This window comes from Ostrinia nubilalis, chromosome 4 (assembly GCF_963855985.1).
Source record: "Ostrinia nubilalis chromosome 4, ilOstNubi1.1, whole genome shotgun sequence".
In the NCBI taxonomy this organism is placed as follows: domain Eukaryota; kingdom Metazoa; phylum Arthropoda; class Insecta; order Lepidoptera; family Crambidae; genus Ostrinia; species Ostrinia nubilalis.
This window is the reverse complement of record NC_087091.1, coordinates 18036187-18062951: the sequence shown is the minus strand read 5'-3', so window position 1 is coordinate 18062951 and position 26765 is coordinate 18036187. Positions and strand designations below refer to the sequence as shown.

The window sequence follows — 26765 nt, the reverse complement described above, 5'->3', positions numbered from 1 at the left end:
GACACTCAGCAATTTTGTGGCTTTCTATTGGTGAAATAACTTTTAAAATCGGTTCAGTAGATCCCGTGATTGCCCCTTGCAATTTAATAAATATAGTACAAACACACAAACTTTACCTCTTTATAATATTAGTATAGATTATTTAATTACTTATATATGTACTTACTTATATGTCTATTTAATTCTACCTCTCACATATAACACTAACTCAAGTAACATTATTTAAATAACATTTAACGTCATTTCAACGAGTCTGTTTCCATTATTGTATTTAGACAGAGCGGTCTGATCCTAACACAAGTTGATAAAACTTAAAAGGATTAGATCCAAAACTTTGTTATAATATGACTTGTTTGTATGAATAAAATATTTTGTATTTTATTTTTTGTATATTTTTTGTAATAAACACTCTCATATTAGGAATAGGCACGCGACGTTCTTGAACTTAACTTTAGGACTCTAGGCACGTATGGAAATAAGTTAGAGCAAAGTAAAATAGCATCCTTTCCGCAAGCGGCAGATCTGCAGAAAGCTGAAATCTTCGAACATTTGGAGGTTAGAGTACATAAACTTTGGGAAACCCTGAACTTGTTAATTTGCAGCATTAATATGGAACTTAATTCCATGTAGTTGTATCAACTGATAAGGTTCTAATGAGATGTGCATTTAGGGTAATTTGTAGTGCTGTTTTATGTTTGTTTATGTGAACTTTGTTCAGTTAATACAGATTTATAATTACATTATTATCTAGATAAAGACGGCCTTTATGGGACTGCGTTCAATACTTACCTTCAATTGAAAAAAACCGTATCACAACCATATAAAATTCGTGCATGTGTCAAGCTCGTGTCAAATGTTCTTTTTGTCATATCTGTAACACAACGCAATCAAAACGCCCCAAAAGTTCTGCGAAAATGCGGCCCGCGTACAAAAAGACCGACAAAATATTTTCGGTACAATTATTCATCCTGTAAACAACGGGATGGGTAATAAAATAAAGCAGCTGTTAGCGCTCAAACGACGGATTTAATTTATGTTAACAGCGCACACTTTATAAACACGGCGTGTCTGTACCACTTCAGAAAGGTGGCAGTGGCATCGCCACTTGGAGGCAAAGGTGTCCGACGAGGCAAATGGAAAATGTCTTCAATCGAAGCATGAGATCCTTCTCTACTGAAGAGCTGGAAATACGAGTATGAAAAGGAACTGAAAATTGGCCATTTATAAGTCGCTACATACTATAAAACATAGTCGGTTTCCTCCCTGTCCCAACGGATTTTGATACGGTTTTTTCAATAGATAGAGTGGTTCAAGGGGAAGGCTTTTAAGTATAATACATGTACCTGTGCGAAGCAGGGGCAAGTCGCTAGTTTTATAATAAAATACTATTATTTGTCGACATTAGAGAGTCCTCTAACCAGATAACATAGACATACAAATTATTCCATTCCAGCTGCCGCAAAATGGCTTATTATTATTAATGGTTTTCTTTTTTGCGTAACGCCAGCTTGGAGTTTTGAGAGTCTATTGAGTTTGATTAAACGAATTTTCCTAGTTTGGTAAAGACATTTTCGGACGCTTGGTTATTAAATCTGACACGTATTTCTCTTCGTAGAAGAAAATTAAATTTTAATATTGTTTGGGCATACTAAGATATTCTGATATGAATCATCAATATCACAAATTAATCATGAAATCACTGCATCTCTTTATCCGGTTGTATCCCTCATTTATTAAAATTGTCACGTATTCTGATATCCCGTTTACAATTTCAATGAAAAATTACCATTTGCGTTGATGAAATCAGCGGGGTGTCGAACTGCGGCAAATCGATTTGAGCTATACGTTTTTGAAACTCGATTACACTTCGTATGCGATGAACTGTCATGACAATATGCATGTAAAATACATTTCTCGTGCTAGCAACTTTTGTTTTTGTTTGTTTAGAATTTAAAGATTACCAGTCAATTTGATGATCTGTCTTATTTATCTGATGTATAATAACAGTGTTAGAATGAAAAATCTGAAGAATAGTTACCTCCGCAGATGTGACGCGTATGACATTTTTCTATTATGATAATATTGACATTTTTTCCTATTGGTTTGGTGCTGCATGCAATGAGTTTTGTGGAGAAATAACAGGTTTAAAATATTTTTGCAATAAGTGAGTTGCCATGTTATGAAAAGAACACAAAACTGATACTGAAGTGGATATTTACCTACTATTAAAATTAAACGTTTAGCAAACATAGAGTCACCTTAAACTAATTTATGAGTACGATTATACCCTATGATTATTTTCAGAAGCTCGTAAAAAGCATTTGTATATTTAATTATTTAACATAGACATTTTATAGAAGTATTGGCGAGCTTATCTCTTCGACATTTTTTCATAATGTTATCAAGAAAATCGAAACATTGAAAATGTCCTTCTTTCGCAGTGTCACGAACATATTCCTGGTGAACCTGTCGGCTGCAGACCTGCTGGTGACCGGCGTGTGCATGCCCATCCAGCTCAGCAAGGCCATCACGCTCGTCTGGTTCTACGGGGAGACGGTGTGCAAGATCGTCAATTACATTCAAGGTTACTACTAGATTTGTTTTCTTTTTTCGCCATCTTTGCAGAAAAAAACAAACAACTTTTGATTATCATTTCTATCAGGTGATATGGATGCTAAATGTGAAAGCGCTTTCATATAAAATGACATTATTTTACCTATAGGTACGATATTTCGAAATTTCTGTAGACAGAACTTTTACTCAGTGGAACACGACGCGATGTCCTGGTGAAGGTCGCGGGAAGTATCTGGATGCAGGCAGGATTCGCACAGGATGTTTTTTGGTTGAATGTATTGAACAAATTATATTATTTCAGTACTTGTTGGTTCCAGTCTAACACTAGCTTTATAAAATATACCTCTGCAAAATAATTTTGCCGATAACTTTTCAATTCAATATCTGTCTCGCACATGCATATCGGAATAAAAAAAACAGGTTGGGAGTAACTGAATACGTAAAAAGCTCTCTTTATTTGTAGCCTCGGGCATTTTTGTGATTAGTTACTAAAAATAGATACTATTACTGATGATTTAGGCCACATACACGTGGACGCGGAGACCGCACTGAGCTAAAACAGGACGTAAAGTTGCTTTTCACGTGCATAATTTACGAACACGTGGAATGAGAAGCTTACCAATAGTGCTAGTAATCGCTAACTAAAAGCTGGTGACAAAGTTATTTACAAAACATTTACATAGAGCGTAAAAACAAGCATGAAAAATAATATATCTCAGAGCGCACTCTGAGGCAATCATTGGTTTTTTATTTAGTCTATCTCAGTTTTGCTTCATTCTAGCGCGAAGTTTTGGCTACATGCATGAGCATAGTCGTTTTGGTTGCAGGGTTCAAGCATTTACGTTAAAAATAGCATCCATTACATAAAAGATATGCTATAGTTTTAGCCTAATGTACCGTCGTCCGTACAAATTGCAGGCATTTACAAAACCGAAGGCCCGCATTTTTACACGATAGTATAAAATAAATCTACAATGACAAATGACAAGTCATTAAGGTAGGTAAACGCTATGGTATTAATGCAGTTTTGTAACAAAATTTAATTTGGATTTAACGTTGACTATACGAGGTCGCGGACGCGGTTAATTCAGAAATAATCACAATTTTGCTCAATTGAAGAAGATCAAAAAAATTTCATAAAAATAACAGGTTACCCAGGTATGCCATTTGTATTTCTTTGCGATTTATTTTTTAGCAAACAGATTTCTGCTGCGAAATGTAGATACTCATCTCCGTTTATCGTTCGTCATTTGTCAGAGTACGCGCCGAGCATTCATCACCCCTTTCAAGGCACTCGGTTGGGCGCGAAAAGCTATCATTTCTCAAAACACAATAATATTTTGTTTACTTGTTGACATGACAACCCGTCAGTCATGGGGAATGTGGTTGTTTATGAACAGATTTAGGCTAAATTGCACCATCTTACTTTAGCTTTAACAAACGTCAAAAATCTGTCAAACTCCATACAGAAAGCACCGGTTATCGTTATAGTTACCGTTAAAGTTAGGTGATGGAGCTCACCCTTATAGATTTTTTATAAGATGTTTTTAAGTATATCAACAACAAGTCGTCATAAATCATCCATTCTTATAAATATACGTAGTAAAAGTTATTAGTTTAGATAAAAAATATCTAAACCTATTCATCACCATCATCATCATTTCAGCCATAGGACGTCCACTGCTGAACATAGGCCTCCCCCAATGCTTTCCATGTTGCCCGGTTGGTAGCGGCCTGCGTCTAAATCTATTAAAAGTCTATAAATACATTCTGATCGTAATCGCCATCTTGTATCTCAAAACTTATTTTATAAGAAATACATTAACGGACTTTTCCCCCTCGGTATATTAGGTACTTATTATTATAATTTTCGTTACAAAATTACATTTAATGGAGTAAAGTGAAGGCATTTCAATACGAATAACGTAAGTAACGTAGGAGGGGCAAATCAGATTCAATGTTTGCTTAAGTCTGTAATGTAGGAAATTGTATTATTGACGGACAAAATTACGTTTCCGTCTATAAATAGATTTTATGAGTTCTATTTACCTGAATAGTCCTCGCCTGAGGCTCTGGCGATCAAGATTTTGGTTTGCGTAAAACTAACACAGTGTCTCACTCATTCATGGAAAACATTACATAAAATTTTACTCGTAATAGGTAATTATTGGAGCGCACCGGATGGAAAAATTATTCAAATATTAACTTCCTGTTCCACGAAATCATTTATTTGAACTGTAACCACTTAACACTTAAGGACTCGCTAATGGGTCTAACGGACCCAGTTCTTAAATTTTTGTGTAATAACTTTTAGAGTTTGACGTTTGCGATGTTGTCGCTCTTAGTACCTTTCCACGACATTGTAGCACAGCCAACAGCGGTCATAATCGTCAAATAGCCCACTGCATGTGATTGCTACAGACGAAAAATGTGTTTTTGAGTCCACTGGACCCGGTAAACAAAGTGAATTTTTTAATGTTTTATACAAATTTCTCATTAATTGTTAATTGGTATAAGTAGGCAAATCATAGTAGCTTACGAAAATAAACAAGGTACTTTTTTAAATAATTAATTACAGAAATTTACAAAAATAACCTTCATTTTGCCAAAAAACCTTCAATTTTTTAAATAAGTTGTTATTTTAGAAAAAAGCATTAAACATGACTATTTGGTTTATTATTTTGTCTTTGTTTATGTCATATTATCCTTCTAATAAAGTAGTTTTCACTTTTATTAAGAGTTTTTGAAATATACATAGGATTTTATATACTGGGTCCAGCGCACCCGGTAGCGAGTATGAATGTTACAAATTAAGGCGCGAGTCCTCAAGTGTTAACTGGATTGGAGACCACAAATAGATTTCAGGTTAATTTTGGAAATTAGATCTGAACTTCTATCATTAATTTACTTTTCACTTGTACCTACTATAGATAGGTAACAACTTGCAGGTTTTAGTTAATTAAATTAATCTATAATACTTATAATAAATCTGTAGAGAGGTCAATTCTGTACATGAAATATATTTTCAAAATAACTATCAGGGGCTGATTAGTGATCGATACTGATGCCAAAAATGCAATCAGTAAAATTTTTGTCTGTCTGTCTGTCTGTCTGTATGTTCCTTATAGAAACTAAAACTACTTACTCGACGGATTTTAACGAAACTTGGTACAATTATTCTTCATACTCCTGGGCAGGTTAAAAGGCAGGAAAAATTCTTTTGTATGAAAAATCTAAACCGCTTAAGTTAGTCGCTTGAAATTTGGCATGCAGGTACCTTAGTAAACTTAAAGGTTAGTTATACCAGGATATTGCAAAATTCCCACGGCAACGGGAGTTAGCGGGAAAAAACATTTGTATGAAAAAATCTAAGCCGCGTAAGATAGATGAAGGGGGTAAAACGGGATCCACGCGTACGAAGTCGCGGGCGGCCGCTAGTATTACATAATAAATAAATTGGAACGCATCGGAAGGAAAATCATTCATGCTAATATTAACTTCCTGTTCCACGAAATCATTTATTTGAACTGTAACCACTTTACGGGATTGGAGACCACAAATAGATTTCAGGTTAATTTTGGAAATTAAATCTTAACTTCTATCATTCATTTACTTTTCACTTGTACCTACTGTAGATAGGTAACAACTTGCAGGTTTTAGTTAATTAAATTAATAAAAAATATTTTGATAACAATTATTGTGACATCGGTGATAAAATCATTGTTTATAAAAGAATTCGCAGCGCGAACCAAAATACTAAAGCGCTGTGTTCTACCGTACTTACACCCGTATTCACAAACGATACTTACCTATGCAAAGCAGCAACGCTATGCGAAATGAGACATTTCTCAATGCGTTCCATATGACAAGCCTTTCAATTCATAAACAATACTTAAACGACCCTTGACTATGCAAAATCAGAGTGTTGAATAGAGTTCTGTGATTGGTTCGCTTATGTTACGCACTTCACTCCGCCAACTGACATGACATTCCTGTCATTCAAACGGTGCAACGGTTTATAAGTGTCGTTATTTTGTGGATTTATGAATTAAATAAATATGGATAAAACTACAACTATCAGGTTAGTATGAATACTTCGATTAATAATAATAGTGAAAATCATGTTTCAATCATTATTTTTCAGATAAAAAAGCTGCCGTTTTCTTCTTCCGAAAGAGAGCTGCTGATTGTAGCTTATAAGAGAAAGGCCTATTATTGAAGACAAGCATATTATTATCCTCTCTAAAATATCGAGTTGACGAAGCAGGCCTGGGAAAGTCTAACAGTGGCTTTTTTTCTTTTTTTTTTTTTTTATGTGATAGGAGGCAAACGAGCAGACGGATCACCTGATGGTAAGCAATTGCCGTCGCCCATGTACACCCGCAACATCAGTGAAGTCACAAGTGCGCTGCCAACCTTTTAAATCCCATTCCCCCCCAATTGGGCCTCCGGTATCCTCACTCACTCGGCGAAACACAGCGCAAGCGCTGCTTCACGCCGGTTTTTTGTGAGGCCGTGGTATCACTCCGGTCGAGCCGGCCCATTCATGCCGAAGCGTGGCTCTCCCACGGAACGGCTTACACATCAACTGAAAAGCTGCTGGAATAATTTAAAGACCCAAAGAAAGAAAGAACTTTCTCAGGAATCAATCAAACGTTCTCAACACCCACTAGTAAGTAATGTTTTTAAAATATATAGTACGTAGATTTATGAGGAATAACTAAGCAGAATATACTCAAAGGAATTAAATTCATAATTTGCTTTTCAGGTATCAAGAAATTAAGATTAGTAGTAGCAAGAATGAAGATTAGGACAGAAACAAGAATCAAACGCACCACATTGAATAATATACAACAAGACGAAGCTTTGCACGAGTTGGGGCTACAAAGAGAAAAATTATTGATAGAAAGAGAAAATAATTTGTTAGAACAAAAAAAAAAGATTTATGATTTACAAATACATAAAATTAAATTAGACATTGAAGGTTGATGAAAATAAAACTTCATCAAAAATTTTATGTTTTATTTGCCACTAGCAACTGATACATTATGTAGCTGGCACTGGAAGGCCTCCTCGCAGTTAATTTCCTCAGGTCTTCTTTTATCAGTGGTAAAAGTATGAAAAGTACCCCATCATTGGAAAACCTAAACTAAATTCGTCTGAATTGTAATAATCAAAGGGATTTTGGGAATCCCGTATCACTTTTCTGGTACTTATTCTACTTTGCTCATTGATATAATTATCAAATTCTTCTTCACTACTGTAATCCATTGTAAGATAATATTAATCGAATACAACCATAAATAAAGCAAACAAACCTCAAAAACGAGAATAACCTAAAATTTTTGACGTAAATAGACACTATGCGTTGCGTAATACAGCTCCCTGTCTACCTTAGCTTTGCGTTCATTCTAGGGGACGCATAGTGCTTGTCACCACTGAAGTATCGTCTATGAATAGGTTTTTGGGACCCTGTGCGTCCACGCGCACTATGAGGCCTCAAAGTAATGTTTGTGAATACGGGTCTTAATATAAATGTTTAAATAGGTTTTAATCTATTTTCTAATGTAAATCTTTTTTCTTCACACACGGCCGCCTCCTATAGGCCGCGCGACACTGGCCACTAAAAAAACTGCTTTCTTTTTTTCAACGACCAATAACGATATTCTTTTGTTTTTATTTCGCGCTTTCGGCCCTCGAATTTTCACGTAATACAATTTCTACGTCTTTTAATTTTTTTTATTGATATATTCGCTTTTCATCACATAACGGCGCAATGATTTGAGGACATCAACACAAGCAAACTTGTACTTGTCTGTATAAGCTGTATACGCTGACGCCTTGCGTAGTCAAAATTGAAAAGTGCTTTCTGTTTAGCACATCGAGCGACTAAACTAATTCTTATATCACGTGTAAAGTACTAAAGACTCGCGAGTGGCGATTGCGGGCTGGAAGACGTAGCGTGGCCTCCCACTAGGCGGACCGACGATCTGGTGAAGGTCGCACGAAGAGTCTGGATGCGGGCAGCGCAGGACCGATCGTTACCGAAATACTTTGTCTTTGTCCAGCAGTGGACGTCATTTGGCTGAAACGAACGTACGAATGAGGGCTATCGTTTTAGCGCTCACCAGTTAGCGCCACTGTAGAGTAAGGTCCTGTCACTTGCTAGTAGCGAAGACAGTGGCATCAACTGGTGAGCGCTAAAGTGGTAGGAGGACTATCGCATTTGCACTCATCAAGATGGCGCCACTGTAGAGTAAGGTCCTGTCTATCGCCAGGGGTGCCAACTGTTAAGTATAAAAACGATAGCCCTCATTAAAGACTATTTTTTTCCAGGTGTAGCAGTAGCAGCGAGCGTGTTCACTCTCACCGCGATGTCGGTAGACCGCTGGCTGTCCATCTCGCCCGAGCCGAGGATGCGGCCGCCCGGCAGGCGGCAGGCCGTCATGCTGCTCGGCCTGCTGTGGTTCGCGGCGCTGCTCATCTTCATACCCTTGCTTATGGTGGCGGTGGTCCGGAGGGAGACCGTACCGATCATCTCGAAGGCTTATAAGAATATTTCGGTATGTTTTGTTATCTGCTATTTTAAGTTATCCTTGCTTTACGCTTCGTGATATCAAGAGGCCAAGATTTTCGCCGTGGTTGTTTAAAAAAACTAATCTCTACTCGTAGTAAATAGTCTTAACTACACTGGTCATCACAAAAATCGGCCCACCTACGTTTTACAGGAAAACTCGTTTCTACTGACACAATCATGGTGCCCCAGCAATATTGGTGTTATTTGAAAGCATAATAAATATCCTTAAAGAAAAACACATTTAATTTCCTAATTTAGTTAATCGTTTATTAACATATGCAATAAATGTGACTTGAAAAACTTGAAAAAAGACCTCACTTTGGGCTCACCTCTGGGATCAATTAGACCAATTTTTATGGTTATAAAACCAAATAATAATCTCACGTGTCCTCTTTAACAGATGGATAGCGATTAATCCCAACTTAACAGTTTTATAGCCATAAAAGTTGGCTCAAGCGTAACTACCTATTTTTTGAAGAAGTGACTCTAGATTCTTCTACAGACACATTTTTGGGGTAAAAACCTTTCCTTTAAGGGTATGAAGTTTAGAACTAGGCTTTTAAATGGTAATATAGTATAGTAATATTGGTGGGAAGTGGGGATGTATACGTTTGAAAGTGGTCGATTTTTATGATGACCAGTGTATTATGAAGCTCTCTTTATTTTTAGCAAAGTAACACAAAAACAAGCCACTTAGACAGTAATGGACAATTTAGTTTTACTCTGTTCCGTGATTAATTTAAATCATTGAGTGAGCACCTAAAAGCGTTTTATAGTACAAAAGAGCTCGAAATATATTTTGCCAAATATTTTTACTTTATAAGTAATCCAATATTTATCGCACCATCCAAGGTCGCTCTATACTAAACAGAAACACTACTCATCCATTAAAACCTTACTCAATATCACTTAAAAGTTCCAAGAAAAATTTCTTTTTCACTAAAGAAAAAGCCTTGAAAATTGCTAAAGCTGTTATCTTATCCTGCAACTTAACGTAGCTTTATACTCGATATAGATACTCGTATCTAAACAACTCGGTATTAGCCATTTCTTTGGCACTTTTACGATAAATTTCAGTTACAAAGCCTGTTTATGTAGGCCTCGATAAATTTCACGGTAAGGCGCTGTTGTTTTAGCTCCAACGTTACTGGTTTCGTGGAATCCCTTTGAATCTATCTATGGAAATAATTACTTTAGTAGATTTGTCTAGTATGTACGTAAGTACCGACCGATTTAAACATAATATTTTTATTTTAGTCCATAAATAGAACAATCAACCTGTAATGTTTTTTGCAAAGAACTTTGTTAAAAATTAGCCGACTCTATAATTAGGATGTGTATACTTTTTTCGTTTAATAATATTCATTGACCTTATTTTTTTTCGGTCAAACATTGTCCAATAACAAAAAGAAATCAGATAAATTGGTCTAACCCTTTCTCAATTAATTAATACAGATAATTGCGGTACAAACCATTGATTGATTAATTTAATGAACAAGACGTGAAATGGCAAAGGGGTGAGATGCTATAATGGTCCATTTTAATTGCTTTTTACAGCTTGTATTTAACCCTTCATTTTGTAATGATTTATAAATAATATTTTAGTTTGTATTATAAACCCTACTTTCATTTATCTGAGGGTGAAATCTACGAGTAGGTATATCAATAAACTCTCAATCGATAATGGGAGTTTATTCGCTTTAAGTGTTTTTAAAACGATGTTATAAACTATTAACTATAATCATTATCTTATTTACTATGTACCTACGTTTTTTTATTTTTTTATGCTAGACAAGGCAGGTATTTGACCGCAATCGTTATGGGGCGCTTAGATAACATAAAAGCCAGACGAATGGCAAACAGGTAAGGACAGTCTTGAGACTAGACTTTAATTATGTTACTTAGTTTATTTGTTTATCTTTTTGAGATTCTCGCCTAGAGGTATATTTAGCATCGTCTTTAACTATCTACTCTATAAACTCAAAAAACTTTACCCAGTTAAGTAAAAAGTAGCAGTTTATGTACATAATATATTGTCTTAACCAAAGTTATATTATCCGCAAATGTTTTTGTTACTTTCTTAGTAACAAAACTAATTAAAAGTTTGGGTTTCAAAATTAATGTTCTGTCTCAAGTAAGCGCTTCAGAATATTCTATTTATAGTTTCCAAAGATTTTCGGCGCAATACTTTACTATAAATACATACAAAATAGACAGGTGTTACCCGTTCTTGCTGAACATTTATAAATTTTTCATCTCTCAATCACCATCATAATATTACAAAGGTGCAGATGCGATCATGATGGAGCGAGTTTTCTTCCCAGAAAATACCTATGCATAATATGTTACTTAGGTTTTATGTATTGGGAAAGAATGACGTTATCACAAAATACCATTCAAGTGTGAGCAAAATAATATGAGATAATATAATATGAGTATTTCAACCGTTCATGGATGGTATCTCATCCTGCAGTATTATTATTTTTTAGCGGCCCCTCGCGACTTCGTAAGCGTGGATCCCGTTTTACCCCCTTACAGGTGGAGTTTCGTAAAATCCTTTCTTAGCGGATGCCTACGTCATAACATCTACCTGCATGCCAAATTTCAGCCCGATCCATCCAGTGGTTTGGGCTGTGCGTTGAAAGATCACTATGTCAGTCAGTCAGGCAGTAGGTCACCTTTGAGTTGTTGTATATTTAGTTTTTAAGTATAGGTGAAATCGAAGCAGCTTCATAAGTGCGAATACAATAATCCAGTGGTTTTCAGCAAAGGACCATGGCTGTGGTCCGAATTTACGGCTAAAGTTTTTGTCTTCCTGCCTACGCTGCCTTACACACAGGATAACCAAAAGTTTATATTAAGTAATAATGATTTATTGCCTTTCCAAACCAGCCAACTTTTTTCTAAGTCGGTTAAGTCCAACAAGGATATCTAATAAAGGTTCGCTTGACTTGGCAAGAATTTACCAACTTCCTGTTGAAACTTTGCACAACAGAAATGTATTTAGTAAACCTGAAGTTGTTGTTTTAAAAGATTTCAACCGGATTTAAGCGAGCTCCGGGGTTGTCTTTATCATCGCTTGCATAATTTCTCCGGAGTTATGTTGAAACGCTAGCTTTACTTTTAATTAAAACTGGATTTACAAAATTTGCGACAATGTTTTAAGAAGAACGCGCTTGCTGGATAAAACTTATGTATAAGATTTTAAACTTTCGCGTTCCATTTCAACTAAAATAGAGTAGCAAGAGTCTCAACGTTTCGTGTTTCTCTATTTTAGTTAAAACTTATGAAACACTAATATCTGTATTACTCACTAAATTTTAATAGTGGCAGATTTAATTTTAGTGAAAATCTTCACGTAGGTCTATAAATGCAAAATTCTAATAACGTTAAACAATCAGTAACTGCGCGTAGGTTGTAATATAAAACGTGAAGCAAATTTTAATTGGCTCAGTGTAAAAATTGTGTGTTGCTCAGAGCAGTCGGCCGATAAATGAAGGTCATGGGTTGAAGCCTGAGGCAGCATCTGGTTGTCGTGTAGGACAGTGGACCAAGTTAAATCTACTTTGGTATCTTCTCTATCCATATATTGTTTTAAACTTTCATGGTCACTAACATTAGAATAATTATTATTTACGGGATGAGGAGATCCCCAGGAGGACCAAAGTAACCGACATAGTTCGCAGAATTGCTAAAATCAAGTGGCAGTGGGCGGGGCACATAGCTCGTAGAGACGATGGCCGTTGGGGCAGGAAAGTTCTCGAGTGGCGACCACGGGCTGGAAGACGTAGCGTGGGTAGGCCTCCTACTAGGTGGACCGACGATCTGGTAAAGGTCGCGGGAAGAGCCTGGATGCGGGCAGCGCAGGACCGTTTATTGTGGAAAACCTTGGGGGAGGCCTTTGTCCAGCAGTGGACGTCATTTGGCTGAAACGAACGAACGGGATTGCTACCATGTACCATTTTACATATTTACAAGCCTCCGGTATTTCAATCAAGTAAACCTTGGAGGAGGCCTTTGTCCAGCAGTGGACGTCATTTGGCTGAAACGAACGAAAGTTGTGAGCTAGGTGCTATTTACAACCAAAATCTACATTTTGCAGTGCTGTATTCTGTAAATATTTTGATCAGGCAACATAAAAAGACGGGAAAACATGCGTCAACCCTCGTCATCTACATATGGCTTAGGACTTAGCAACGATTTGGGACCAAAACAAAAGCAATTTTACGTCACTTCTAACTGGATATTCATAAACACAAAAGTCAACCTTGCGAAATGTAAGAAGCGTTAGCAACTGGATCTGGGAAAGAACTATAATGTTATATTTATAACATAACACTTTTCTTATGTGCTTTTAGGGCTTTTGTAAAAAACAGTATTTGAACGGCTGCCTTTTCTTTGCTGTTGTATAATAGTTGTTTTGTAACATTAGGTACGTAATAGGAAATATAAGACTAAAATATTTTATTTTATATAATAGGCAATTTCATGATCGTCGACCCTTCGGAAATGCTTTGTAAATGATATCAATGATATAATATAACATCTGTGTCGATTATGTAGTGTCCTTTACCTATATCCATATGAGGTGGTTAATTTTAAAGTTTTGACAAAACCACCTACAAACAATAAAGATTAAAAAAAAAAAGTTTTATTTTAAGAAATATTCTGAAAAATATCTTTTTTTCCAGATAGAAACCCGAGATGTGCACTTTTGTACAGAAGAGTGGCCTGGTCACGACACCAGGAAGCAGTTCGGGACCTTTAGTTTTACCATTGTATACGCAATACCAGGTAAGTGTACAAAACTACTTCTAATTGTTTTTATGTACCTATTAGGTACCGAAACTAAAAAATACCAACAATTTTGTATTACATTACACGGTAGTCTTGGCCCACCAAGACGTGACTACGGAAGCGCAGAGCTCTACCTACCTTTTCTCAAGCATTTCGTAATTTGCAATATTATGGATTCGGTCTGGAGTCTGGACAGTGCTTGCATATTTATTTCGTAGCAGATTATAATATTATACCACACTACCCTACTTGTTTTTTCGGACAAAAGAAATATGTATCTGGATCTATCATTTTTGTATTAAAAGACAATTAATTTGTCATAAGACCCCATTCTAGACATCTTATTACTTTCAATCTTTGTAACATGATTATCAAATAATGATTACTTACGTCTTAAATAAAATCAGATTATATCCATATCAGCGGAGTTTCGACGATCCGGCACATCACGACTAAGTGCCCACTAGAGGGGACTTGTTCGGTCTCCTGATAAGATTTCATCAAATGAGGAAATGTATTTTATTTATTCTTGGAAATATATAATACGGATGTCCTGTACCTAAGTACGTCATATTATTATTATACTTCCTACTTACTTACTTCCTACTACATACACACTTGAAGGAATAACATATTTTGATCTCTCGATTGGATTTCTTCGGATTAATGGGAATGAATAAGCCATGACCATACAGAATACAGATCTACAAATGCTAACAATGTATGAATATTCTTTTGTTAGCCATCCATTATGTACTCATTATGGAGGGCGTTAGTAAGATGGTGTTATGATGACAAGAATATTCTGCGATGTGCCATACATATTAGTATTATTATACAGGAGGCTTTTTGGTCAGAGAGTTCCTATTTAGTACAAAAGGGAACATGGGTGATTCACACCGTGGTCTTCTCAACAAAAGTTTTATTTTTATTTTCAGTTACTATCCAAATTATTTCAACTAACTTTACCTTTTCAAATAGGTAACTAACAGAATTGTAAGCCGATATTATCCGATTTAATATTCAAACTAATTTTACTCTGTCAAAACTCGACTGTGAAGTGTCTGTTATCGTTTGAAGTTTCGGACCACCACCCTTCTTCGCCAATTACCTCAAGTTGTAATTAGAAGGCGGTGGAAAACTATAGTTAACTATCGGCTGTGGTCGAACTTGAATGGAAAATTTAATATTGGAAAATAAGAATAGAAAATTAATATTTTAGTGAAGGCTGTTAAATTGTAAATACAAGGCGAATTTACTGTGAAGTATCGTATTTTTTAGAATCCTGTTTGCCTATAACAATTTGATGCTGATAAGTGATGTGATGTGACACTATCTTAGTGTCACATTAAATCGGATATCGGGTTACAACTACTGGGTACCTATTTGAAATGGTAAAGTTAGTTGAAATAATTGGGATAGTAACTGAAAATAAAAATAACACTTTTGTTGAGAAGACCACGGAGTGAATCACCCATGTTCCCTTTTGGACTAATTAGAAACTCTCTGACCAAAAAGCCTCCTGTATAATAATACTAATATGTATGACATCACAAAAACCATAAGCCATAAGTTTATGTTAGTACGCCCTGAAAATCCTTTCTTTATTCAACTATTTCTCGCTTGTTCGCTTGTTTTCATTACCTATTCATTTTACCTTGCACTTGAAGAATTTAAATTTAAATTTATAGTAATTTCATATTATACATCTGCCAAATATTAAAATCAAATACCACAATAAGGTGCGGCCTTCACGAGATTTTTATGATACTTTATAATATGCATAGCGGCCTTACCACCGATCATTCTCCAGATCCAGGGCTCAGCCCTTAGACCGCGGCTTAATTTGCATATTCAGACACCAACTCGTTATAATTCAATGATAGTTCTGTTGGTTCTAACTTCTACTATGTACTTGAAATAGTTTCAGACATGGGCGGAAGAGACAGGCTCGCGAAGTTGAGGCATTATTAATACACGAACTCTGACCTTATGATATTAAAATCATTATTGTTTTTTCTGTCAAATTAATAACTTTACAAAAAAAACTTTGATATTTACTGTCTCTGACATGGAACTTCACTATATCGACAGGAAATGAAGGAAGGCTAAAGTCACTTAACTTACCTAGGTGGGGTTTTAGGGTTGGTGGAGCATTGTAAATTAGTTCAGGTAGTTTTCCAAAGCTTTGCTCTATTACAAGTTTTGCGGTGAGAAATTAAGTGCTAAGAGACGCTGTCGTTGGAATTATGCCAGATCCCTGATGGTATATAAACTCTGACCATTAAGCCAAAGAAAATAGAACTTTAATTAGTAGAATCTGTGCGACGACCAATTCAGTTCTTAACAGATAGATAAAGCTCTACAAAAATTAGTCTAAAATTGCCTGTACTTGGAAAAATAAACAATACCTACGCGTGTCTACAATTACTCTGATACAATACATAAAGGTTTAGATTCTGTCTGTGCAATTCGTGCGTGAACATTTTCTTTCAACATACGGAGTACATTTCTTGGAAAATGATACATTTTTTCTGAAGCCACGTCTGAATCAGATAAACTTATTTACTTCACCAGAATACTTATTTTTTAGTATTGTCTATTATGTGTATTTTTATCTTGAGTCTTTAGGGTGTGTGAGACGAGAGTCACTGTGTCACTTTAATGCAGATACCTATGTTCGAACTAAATGGGTTAATTCTAAGTATTAAAATAAGTAATAACCTCTTTTTCCATGGAATGTCGCGGGAAGGATTATTAGAATTTTCACATGTAGGAAACGACCCTCATCATCATCATCATCATCATCATCGTCATCATCATTTCAGCCACAGGACGGCCACTGCTGAACATAGCTTCCCTAATGACTTCCACATCGAACGGTTGGTAGCGGCCTGCATTCAGCGCCTTCCTGCTACCTTTATCAGATCGTCGGTCCACCGTGTGAGTGGACGTCCGACGCTGCGTTCTGGAAACGACCCTATTTGTTCCCATGTCGTCACTAAACCAATAAAAATGGCGTAGATAACCGGTTCTTTGTTCGCAGGCTCCATCACGATCCTGTCGTACGCGTGTATGGGCCGGACCCTGTGTTCCGTGCGACCGCCCTTTGACATTGACGAGGGAAACGTCAGCATGCAACAGGTGAGTTATAAGTTATAACGTGCCATAAACTTTACAGTTATTGTGCTGACGGTGCGGCCAAGTTTATGTGGCATGCGGTTATAGCCGCAAGTGACAGCATTGAACTTTAATCGTGGGATATTGCTTCTTATATTTTTATAACGCAATAAGCAAACGTTATACCTAGGCAATAACTCAGGAACCTTGAACATTCATAATGGCTCTATTTATAGGCTGTAACTAGACAGTAAACTGAGAGTAATATTTTAGGTGATAGTGTAATGGTGTTATTATTTCAATAACAAATACTTTGTTCTCGTAGCCACCTTGTTAAAATAACATTTATGCCACATAATCTTATTATCTTATTTATTCTTAATATCACAAGGGTCTGGCTACTTAAATCCCAACTATCCCAACTAATCCCATCCCAACTAATATTATAAATGCGAAAGTAACTCTGTCTGTCTGTCTGTCTGTCTGTCTGTCTGTTACGCTTTCCCGCTTAAACCTCGCAACCGATTTTGATGAAATTTGGCATAGAGATAGTTTGAGTCCCGGGAAGGAACATAGGATAGTTTTTATCCCGGTTTTTGAAACAGGGACGCGCGCGATAAAGTTTTTCTGTGACAGACAAAATTCCACGCGGGCGAAGCCGCGGGCGGAAAGCTAGTATTAAATAAATAAAATAACATTCTGAATTATTCTACGATTGCACAAAATTCAGTAAGTATTCACAGTCAAACAGTGTTTAATCAGAGAGAAAAGAAAAATATGTATTTATTCAAATCAACGCTTTGCAGCGAAGTCGACAGTTTGATTGGGCAGTTTGTTTTCAAACTTTTAAACTGTATACGAATGCATTGGATCAGTCGAATTTATTTTAAACTTTAATATCCAAGCTGTCGCGTCTTCAGACTTTTTATTTCTAGAAAGAAATATACGACATCCGTGAAGTCAGATAGCCATTTTCTTTACGTTACCTATTTCCTCTTTACACATTTTAAAAGTACGAGTATAAGGTTACACTAATGCATTTATCAGTCACTCCAGTAAACGATGCTGGCAAATCGCCGGAAAAATTGCTAGTGTCAAAGCTAGAGTTGAATACATTAGGTGACAAATGGGACATGTTGAGAAATTTAGGAACCATTCCTTAACAACTACGCGAGAAGTCTAGTTGTTTATTTATATTGTACGTCCGAAATGGATAAATTGTGTACTTTAGCATTATGTGCCTTTTATGTAACACCACTGTATCAACACAATTAACAATAAATGCTTATCTTATCTTATCTTATCTTATCTTATCTTATCTTATCTTATCTTATCTTATCTAAAAGACAGTGTCGAACGTGCGTGGAGTGAGCAACCGAGACACGTCTCTCCCGCGCACGTTTCGTCGTTTTATGTTTAAAACAATTATGACTTCATTAGTAAGCTGCTTAGCCATTTCCTCAAATGTGGCAAGGATGTGTTTGCAGTCAACTTAATGCGCATAATTTAAAAACGGGCTACTCGTTCAATTAACAAGCTAATTCTAATCTTTCAAATATTAATTCCACGTTCCACGCTCAGTTCTTATGCCACGCTTAGTTTTAATGCCACTCACTCCTAGCTACTTTACGCCATGTTAAGCTTAAAAAATATTATTGACGGGATTGCTACGATGTACCTTAATTTCGAGTTTCCAATATTTCGGCATGCACTATGATCATGTTAAGATGTCACGCTAAGATCTCTCCCTCTACATAATGAACTCTCACGCCACCTTAGGTTGCCATGCCAAGCTAAACTGCCACACTAAGGTCTCCCGCCACCCTAGGTTGCCACGCCAAGTTAAACTGCCACGCTAAGGTCTCCCGCCACCCTAGGTTGCCACGCCAAGTTAAACTGCCACGCTAAGGTCTCCCGCCACCCTAGGTTGTCACGCCAAGTTAAACTGCCACGCTAAGGTCTCCCGCCACCCTAGGTTGCTACGCCAAGTTAAACTGCCACGCTAAGGTCTCCCGCCGCCACTCTATTCGCATACCACACAAAGCTCCCAGCAACTGTTTGCTTACAGTCTCAAATCGGAACCGACCAGACTGGTCAGTAAACTTAATACTGTTTGTGTTTACTCGGTCAGGGTCCGCCGCGTCGGCTCTAATCCTGGAAAGCAAACAATCGATTGAAGTGCTTTGGAATGTTTTATTATGATTGTAGACTAGTGAAAACGGCACTAATTTAAAAATATTAATAAATTAACGCAATGAAATCATATTAAATTAAGGCGGCGTGATCAATTTAATTGCTCAGATACATCGTTTAATCGAATTACATGTGACTGACTCGGCTTGATAACTAAATTAATTTTAGACTGCGAAAGAGAATTAGTACAATCGAAAAAAAAGTGATAAAAATGGAAATATTTCACACAAAAGATTCGTAACTTAAGCCACCTAAAAACTTGCAAGCATAGTAGATAAACAAGTCAACAGATTTATTGAATCTGTAAACTTTCCACTAGATCCGAATCGACAAACAAGCGATGAACGTGAAAAGAGTTTAAAGCTTTTTAAAAGAGATTATTCACGCTTGGACATATAGCTCTCTCGGGAACTAATAGAGCTTGCTTTTTAGGGCACAAACTCATTTTGTGTTTTGCACGTGTGTATTTTGGTAGGTAAGTGAAAAGTTTTGGACTATTATTATGAGGTATATTATAATGGGACGAGCGTTGGACGTCCACCCAAAAGGTGGACCGACGACATCATAAAGGTAGCAGGAAAGCGCTGGACGCAGGCCGCTACCAACTAGGTAGCATGGAAAGCATGGGGGAGGCCTATGTTCAGCAGCTGACGTCCTATGGCTGAGATGATGATGATGATATTATAATTTATTTTTGGTCAGATTTTCTTACAACTTACAGTTATACGTAGACTTCTAGAGTAGTATTAATTTCCGATTCATATTCTTGTATCAGACTTGTAAGAGTGGCCAAAAAGAAATCAGTTTAAATAAAAATCGCAAAATGTGATGATGATAAGCACAAAACTCATAAAAGGCTGGACAATATACTAAGTTTTCAAATATTCGTTGAAGTGCGAGGAAGATTCTTGTGAAGAAAAAATTGGAAAAGTTTTCCGGATACATCTTAAATTTGAGAAAAAATGTGCGTTCCTTTTTAATGAGATATAGATTTCTATGTGAACATTTAAATGACCTGGTACGAGATACATCGGTCCAGGTAGATTTTTTTAAATATGAAACGTGTTTTAAAAGTCACTGTCATCAAAATTGTAATTGCTCACACAAAGCCCGATAATCTAAATTCCAATTTGCTTTTTGAAGTCCAATCGAATGAGCAATTTGCCAATTAATTTAAAACAAATTTTATTGCTCAGCTCTGGAAAATGCCCGTGAGATTGTAATTGTGAGAGTTAGGGCTTGTTCCCACGGCTATCCAGTTTTGCGGGATTCATTAATACAGGATCTCACAAGACTGTTGTCTAATATTAGTTATGTGTGTTTTAAATTCGAATCAGAAACGACAAAATCTAAAGGATTTGTTTTATACGGAACACTGCAAACGGGATGTTCGTGTGAACGTTAATTAAAATACTGCATTTAAGTACTACTAAACGGGATCCTGCAAAAAACAGAATGTCTCCGTGGGAACAAGCTCTTGAAGAACACCAACAGCAATAAAAGGTCACACAGGTCAATAAACTCTAAAATAAACACAATTAAAACGGATCAAAGACAATTATTTGCATACTAATATGTAATGGAAATCCAATGTAAGACCTATGCTAATTAATACATACATATGAATAATGATAAACAAGTATCATGAATATCATGATTAAACCTTTAGACAATAATTTATTCGTAACCTTAAGACATTTTCTTAATTTTCTATGTATTGTCTTCGAACCGAAACCACGAACCCTCTGACATGGGTCTGCGGCTAAGCATCGGTGACATTTAATTTCGACACGGTTTGGGAAAACATTCTTTACAGGGGTGTTCCAATAACGTTCTAGAATTAAACTCTACTGGCTCTTTGGAACAACATAACTATTGCACGTTGGCTCACCGCAGTAATCCAATGGTCGACAGGGGTCGATATCGTATCGAAATCCGATGCCTGAAGCCGGTAGCTTACCTCTACCACAAAACTATGAAGGGAAACGAATGAACACACACATCACTGCGTTTTGCTCTCCTGTATTATCAATATGGCATAGGGAACGCAGAAATGTGTATTGAAAAGGATTTGCCACAAAATATAACAGAAGACAAACTCCATACTAAACGCGCTCGAGCCACGCACACATAGACACCGCTCTAGCAAGACTGTCTTGGACGAATGCGAGCGCGACGTGGCGCGACAGACGTTCGCCACACGTTCGCTGTGGTTCGCTTGAGTCACGCGCCGGTCAACCGCCTGTGATATTATTTTGTTTTGCGAAATTGACGAAAATGAGTGAACAGAAAAAGTCGTATTATAATTGTTCGGTATTTGGTTGCTTAAACTCATCATTAAATACCGAATTTTCATTTTTTAAATTACCAGTTGATTCGGGGAGGTAAGTAAGTTATTTATTTGAATTTCAATTGAAATTGAAAGCCAACTCAATTATTAGGAATATCAAATTGTTTTAGAGAGGTTTTAGGAATTATTGGATAACTAGATTTTGCCCGCGGCTTCACCCGCGTGAAATTTAGTTTGTCACAGATCGTCATAAATTATAGCCTATATGTTATTCAGGGTTATAAACAATAATACTGTAAAGTTACATCAAAATCCGTTCAGTAGTTTTTGCGTGAAAGAGCAACAAACATCCAGACATCAAAACTTTCGCATTTTTAATAATATTAGTTGGAAGTTGGATAATAGTGTCACTCAACTAAATACTACTTCCTTCTCGTGTATTTGTTTGCAAACTATTACTATAATAACGTACTAAATATAAATAAGTATACGTGGATATTTGTTATTGTCTTTCTTGCATAGTATTAAGAGTAACATTTTTCTATCTTATCCAAATAAACGCAAACGCAACACATGACAAGACAACCCTAGCGCGACGGCCGAGCGTGCGAGCGAGAGAGGTATGCAAAGCGAGGTACATACATGAGTTTACCTTCTGTTATATTTTGTGGATTTGCTGTGAAACTTCGCGGCGGTGGTGTGCTAGCGGCATAAATCGTTGGGATTTTTTCTCATCCCAGTTATGAAAAGTTTTTGGTATTTAATAAAGTAAAAATGTTTAGAATTTCATAATTGTCTGTCTCGCATGATCCAAATATTGAATAACTTGAAAAAGGGGGCTGACGATATAATATTCTATTAACTAACAGTGAATTATACGTTTATTTTTTTCGACATTCGTCCATTTGCATGTTAGGTCGTGATGATTTTTATGGAGTACAGTATTTTTTTCATGCGCTTCATGAAAAACTGAGTTTTGTATCATTTCACAAGAATAACACAACCTAACATAAACTAAGCTTGTAACCTGAATGGCTTAATAACCCTTCAGACGAAGTAACATATGAGTTGTCAACGTTGAAAAATGAATACGAGTGTATACTCTGGTAGCTAGAACGAGTACAGGCAATGTTTCCCCCAAGACAGAAAGTAAAATGAGTGTTTTATTATTAACTTCGTGCATTCTGTATGAACATTCATAATGTAATGTTTTACTTGCTAATTTTCTAACGTAATTAGGTACAGTATATATTTAGCAACGTTATTTTAGTGGGTACTTTTATGTTACTCTTAAAACTTTGTGCAGTGTAACTGTTAAAAAGCTCCAAACATTTTTTGTAATTTAACCACCGCTATAAAATAAACATTGAGGTCGGTCTAACCTCAAAACACAAACGGTGTTTTCTCTAATTACAAATTGAATTTAAACAACGCGTAGGCCAACACGATGTGGTGTCGATTATGTATTATGATTAAATAATAATACAAGGAGTTGTACGATTTACAAGATCTAAAAAAGGAAAAACCACAAACATTAAAGATCATGTTCTTTAAGTGAAATGGATTGAAACGAATTCCCACTTATTTTATTCCGCAAAATGGGACAGAAACTATTAAGAGCCCCATTTATTTCCGCATATTTCAGTAGATGGCCCCGTCCGCTCCAAATAAAATGTTTTCTCTCAAAGTGAACTGGATTCCTCGCAGTTTATTTTCTTTAAGTTACAGTCGGACTGCATTCCTTTCTTCAGATACGACCTGCAGTCGGAGTCTTAGAAAAACGCCTTGGCTCTGATTTATTTGTGCAAGGTACAATTATTTCATTATAATCGTAACAGGGACAATTTCTCGTGTAGATCTCAGCTAGACAAGAATCAAGTGGCAGTTTATCTCTTAGAATAAACTTGGCTTTCACTGGGTGACTTTTTATTAGCGGGCACGCTGTAAATCCTGGGAACGAAAGGTGAGAATGGTCCCCTAAAAAGGTGCAATAGTGGAAACGTGAGGGATAAATATTGCGTCATGTAGTGCGTGGTGACCTATGCTTACTATGCGATCGTAAAACTACTCAGGCGGACACTGTGAGCAGTGCCTGGTTTTCCTGGCTAGATATAAAATGGGATGGGTGACGTGTTACGATGGCACATTCGTATATTACAGGTTGAAATGGTATTCGTAGTTAATTCGCTGTTTCGCTTGCAATTTAAGCGATTAACTAAGAATATAAAATAATGATAGATTTTTTATAAAATTAATTAATCAATTAAAAACAAAGGCCTGCAAAACAATGAGTGGCCGACTCAAACGCTTTGTGCAAACATATTTCCCCCAAAAATCTGATTACTAAGCCATTGTGGCATTGTTTATTAAGCCAAGTTGTGTTGGCTTAGTAAACAAGACCCGACAAAATGATAAACAATTTAAGCTTTTTACATTTTGATTGGGTTGACGTGATGACCGCTGGCTTTTACAAAATGTTAAACGTTTTAAAATTATTCTCTAAAACAGTTTAAATGAGATGAAATGTGTGTGACTTATCTTCGTTGTACTATGTCTTTCTCTTGCTCAGGGATTTTAAGTATCTAGAGCTTTTATAGCATAAACATTGACTGAGTACAAGTTCTTTACACAAAAAACTATCAGGTCTCATTGCAGTTGACCCCTCGCCGATATGTAGCTACATACAACTTATTTATACATTCGTTAAATTAAGCTTCATTAGCAAAACCACAAAACAGCAAACCTAAAATCTCCTGTCTGCTTTTGCCTTTTAGATGTTAATTATCACTAATAATGTTATAATGATTACTGAAATATTATACTCAATAAACTTAATGTAATTTTGATTTCGCCGAATAGCACAGACCATTGATAAACTTACTGTGAATTTAAAGCACAGAATATTCAAATTGAATAGTTTCAATTATCAATATTAATCGGAGAAGGCTTCGTTAACGCACACGCTCATCGTATAATAATTAAAGACAAATTAATGTCTTCAATATTCAAAAGCGTGTAAACATGTTGATTAGTAGCAATTACCTTGGATGTAGTGTGATTGGTAATTGTTTGATTACATTATATCGCACGCTCATTAAAGCTTGTGGCATTAGAGAGTTTGGCGAATTCGTGGCGTGGTGTTGCCATGCAGATTGACAGTAAATGTGTGAAGCTTACCACGGCGTGAGGCGATAATAGGCTGTCAGATTTCTTCCTTGTCTCGTCCTTTCACGAAAATAGAGCTTTATTCGAATGATACTGTCACATGGTTCATCCGTTTAGATCTCGTTAAATATCAATAACTAGCGGCCGCCCGCGACTTCGTACGCGTGGACCTCGTTTTAACCCCGTTAGATATCATGTTGATAGATGGCGTTTCACGGCTTCCCCCGCATGAATATTTACGAAAGTCAAAAACAGTAGTTTATCCAGCGCTAGAATTTACATTTACATTTACATTTTAATTCTACATTTTAACCAATGACGATAATACTGTAAAGTTTCAACAAAATCCGTTCTGTAGTTTTTGCGTGAAAGAGTAACAAACATCCAGACATCCAAACTTTCGCCTTTATAATATTAGTAGGACTAGTAGGATGACTCCATAAAGTATAATGATTAATTGAATAATTATAATAAAATTACAATCACAAACTAATAACATCTGCTCACAATAGCAGACTGGAAATAATACAAAATTCGAGTCACTGTGCGGAATAAAGGTATTTACTGTAGCGAGATCGTAAAAACGTTCTCAATTGTTTCTACTCTACTGGCTCCATTGATAACCAGATAAATTAAGGCCGTGACTCGTCAGTCGACTGTTCAGAATAATCCAAGGGGACGAATTTTTACAATAAAGAAAATGGGATTCGTTACGAAAACCTTTTTTTTTGCATAATATTGTGAACTTTTTTGAATATTTTGTTATAAAAATACCAACTAAAGGACGTCCGCTGCTAGAAAAAAGTCTCCTCCAAATATTTTCACAACGATTTGGCCCTGCGCTGATTTCATACAGGTTCTTCCCGCGATCTTCACTAGATCATAGTCCACTAAACCATCTGATAACCAATCTTTGTGAAAATCTTTGGGGAAGGCCTTTGTCCAGCAGTTGACGGAACGATATTATAAACATATAATATAGCAACTTCTGCTCATGCGCTGGAGTGACCAGGTCAAAACCACACTCAATGGTCCACTCCGCGAGTTTTCAAGAAAGGCTGCAGTGTGCGGGAGGAACGGCGACGGACTTTGAGGCTTGCCACCGGACCTGGTGTGACGACCACGACCACTCTGGCAAGAGTGTAGCGACGACGAAGAAGAATAGCAACTTCTAAAGTTTGACCAGTCAAGTCCTATAAAATAGACTGTAGAAGGTGACTGAGTTTGTTCCGGCGTTTCTTCTCAGCACTTGCCATTTATGTTTGTTTCGAAGCCCTGGTAGGGCCCAAAAGATAAGGAGACATGTAAACTGCCCCATAAGGACTACCTTTTCTTTTTATTGTTTGCTATATTTGACGTTCATAAGTGCCAATTGTGGTCTAAACTGAATAAATATTTTTGATTTTGAACAAGACTTCTGTAATTAACTCGTTTCCAGTTGATGAAAGAGTAGCCTGAATACCGCTTTTGCGAGCGGTTCTATTCTCTTGTTTGAGATTACAAGAACAGACTTCTGTAATTAGTATGTTTCCAGCAGGGCCTGCGTCTGATGAAGGAGAGGAAGCGTGTGGCGTGGATCCTGCTTCTACTGGCGGTGCTGTTTGCGCTGTGCTGGATGCCGTACAACACCATGCAATTGTTGCTCGACATCAACGCGGTCAATGCTAAGGACCTCAGCATGTACCTGCCTTACGCCTTGTTTATTGGTGAGTTTGGTGCTTTTACTTAAGTCGTAGTTAAGTTTATATAGGTCTTTTGTAACTTAATTTTTAACCTGATGACAGTAAATTATTAAGTTGAGATGTACCTAATGTTGCTACCAGGGCTACCTATAAGTCACCCAAAACTAGGTTCCATAACTTACAGAAACCATAAATATAGTGTTAGGGCTCATTCGTTTTGTCTTGATGAGGCTCTTACAGAATGTACCAAAAGCTTGTTTCTTTTTAATGTATTTTTTTTTCTATTGTAGTTAGATTAGGTACATGCAGGTTTTTATTTCACTTTAACGGTTGAATGCACCGATAGTTTTTTTCGAACCGGTGTTTT

General features: G+C 36.5%; 1 protein-coding gene across 1 annotated transcript in view; it reads left to right on the top strand.

Moving 5' to 3' along the window:
* The window catches only part of LOC135071286 (neuropeptide FF receptor 2-like), a 78939-nt gene that overhangs the window by 34573 nt on the left and 17601 nt on the right, over nucleotides 1–26765 (top strand). The window contains exons 2-6 of the mRNA XM_063965075.1: nucleotides 2442–2584; nucleotides 8911–9137; nucleotides 13843–13945; nucleotides 16995–17092; nucleotides 26254–26422. Coding sequence (XP_063821145.1) covers nucleotides 2442–2584; nucleotides 8911–9137; nucleotides 13843–13945; nucleotides 16995–17092; nucleotides 26254–26422 — 740 coding nt within the window. The remainder of the gene's footprint in view (nucleotides 1–2441; nucleotides 2585–8910; nucleotides 9138–13842; nucleotides 13946–16994; nucleotides 17093–26253; nucleotides 26423–26765) is intronic.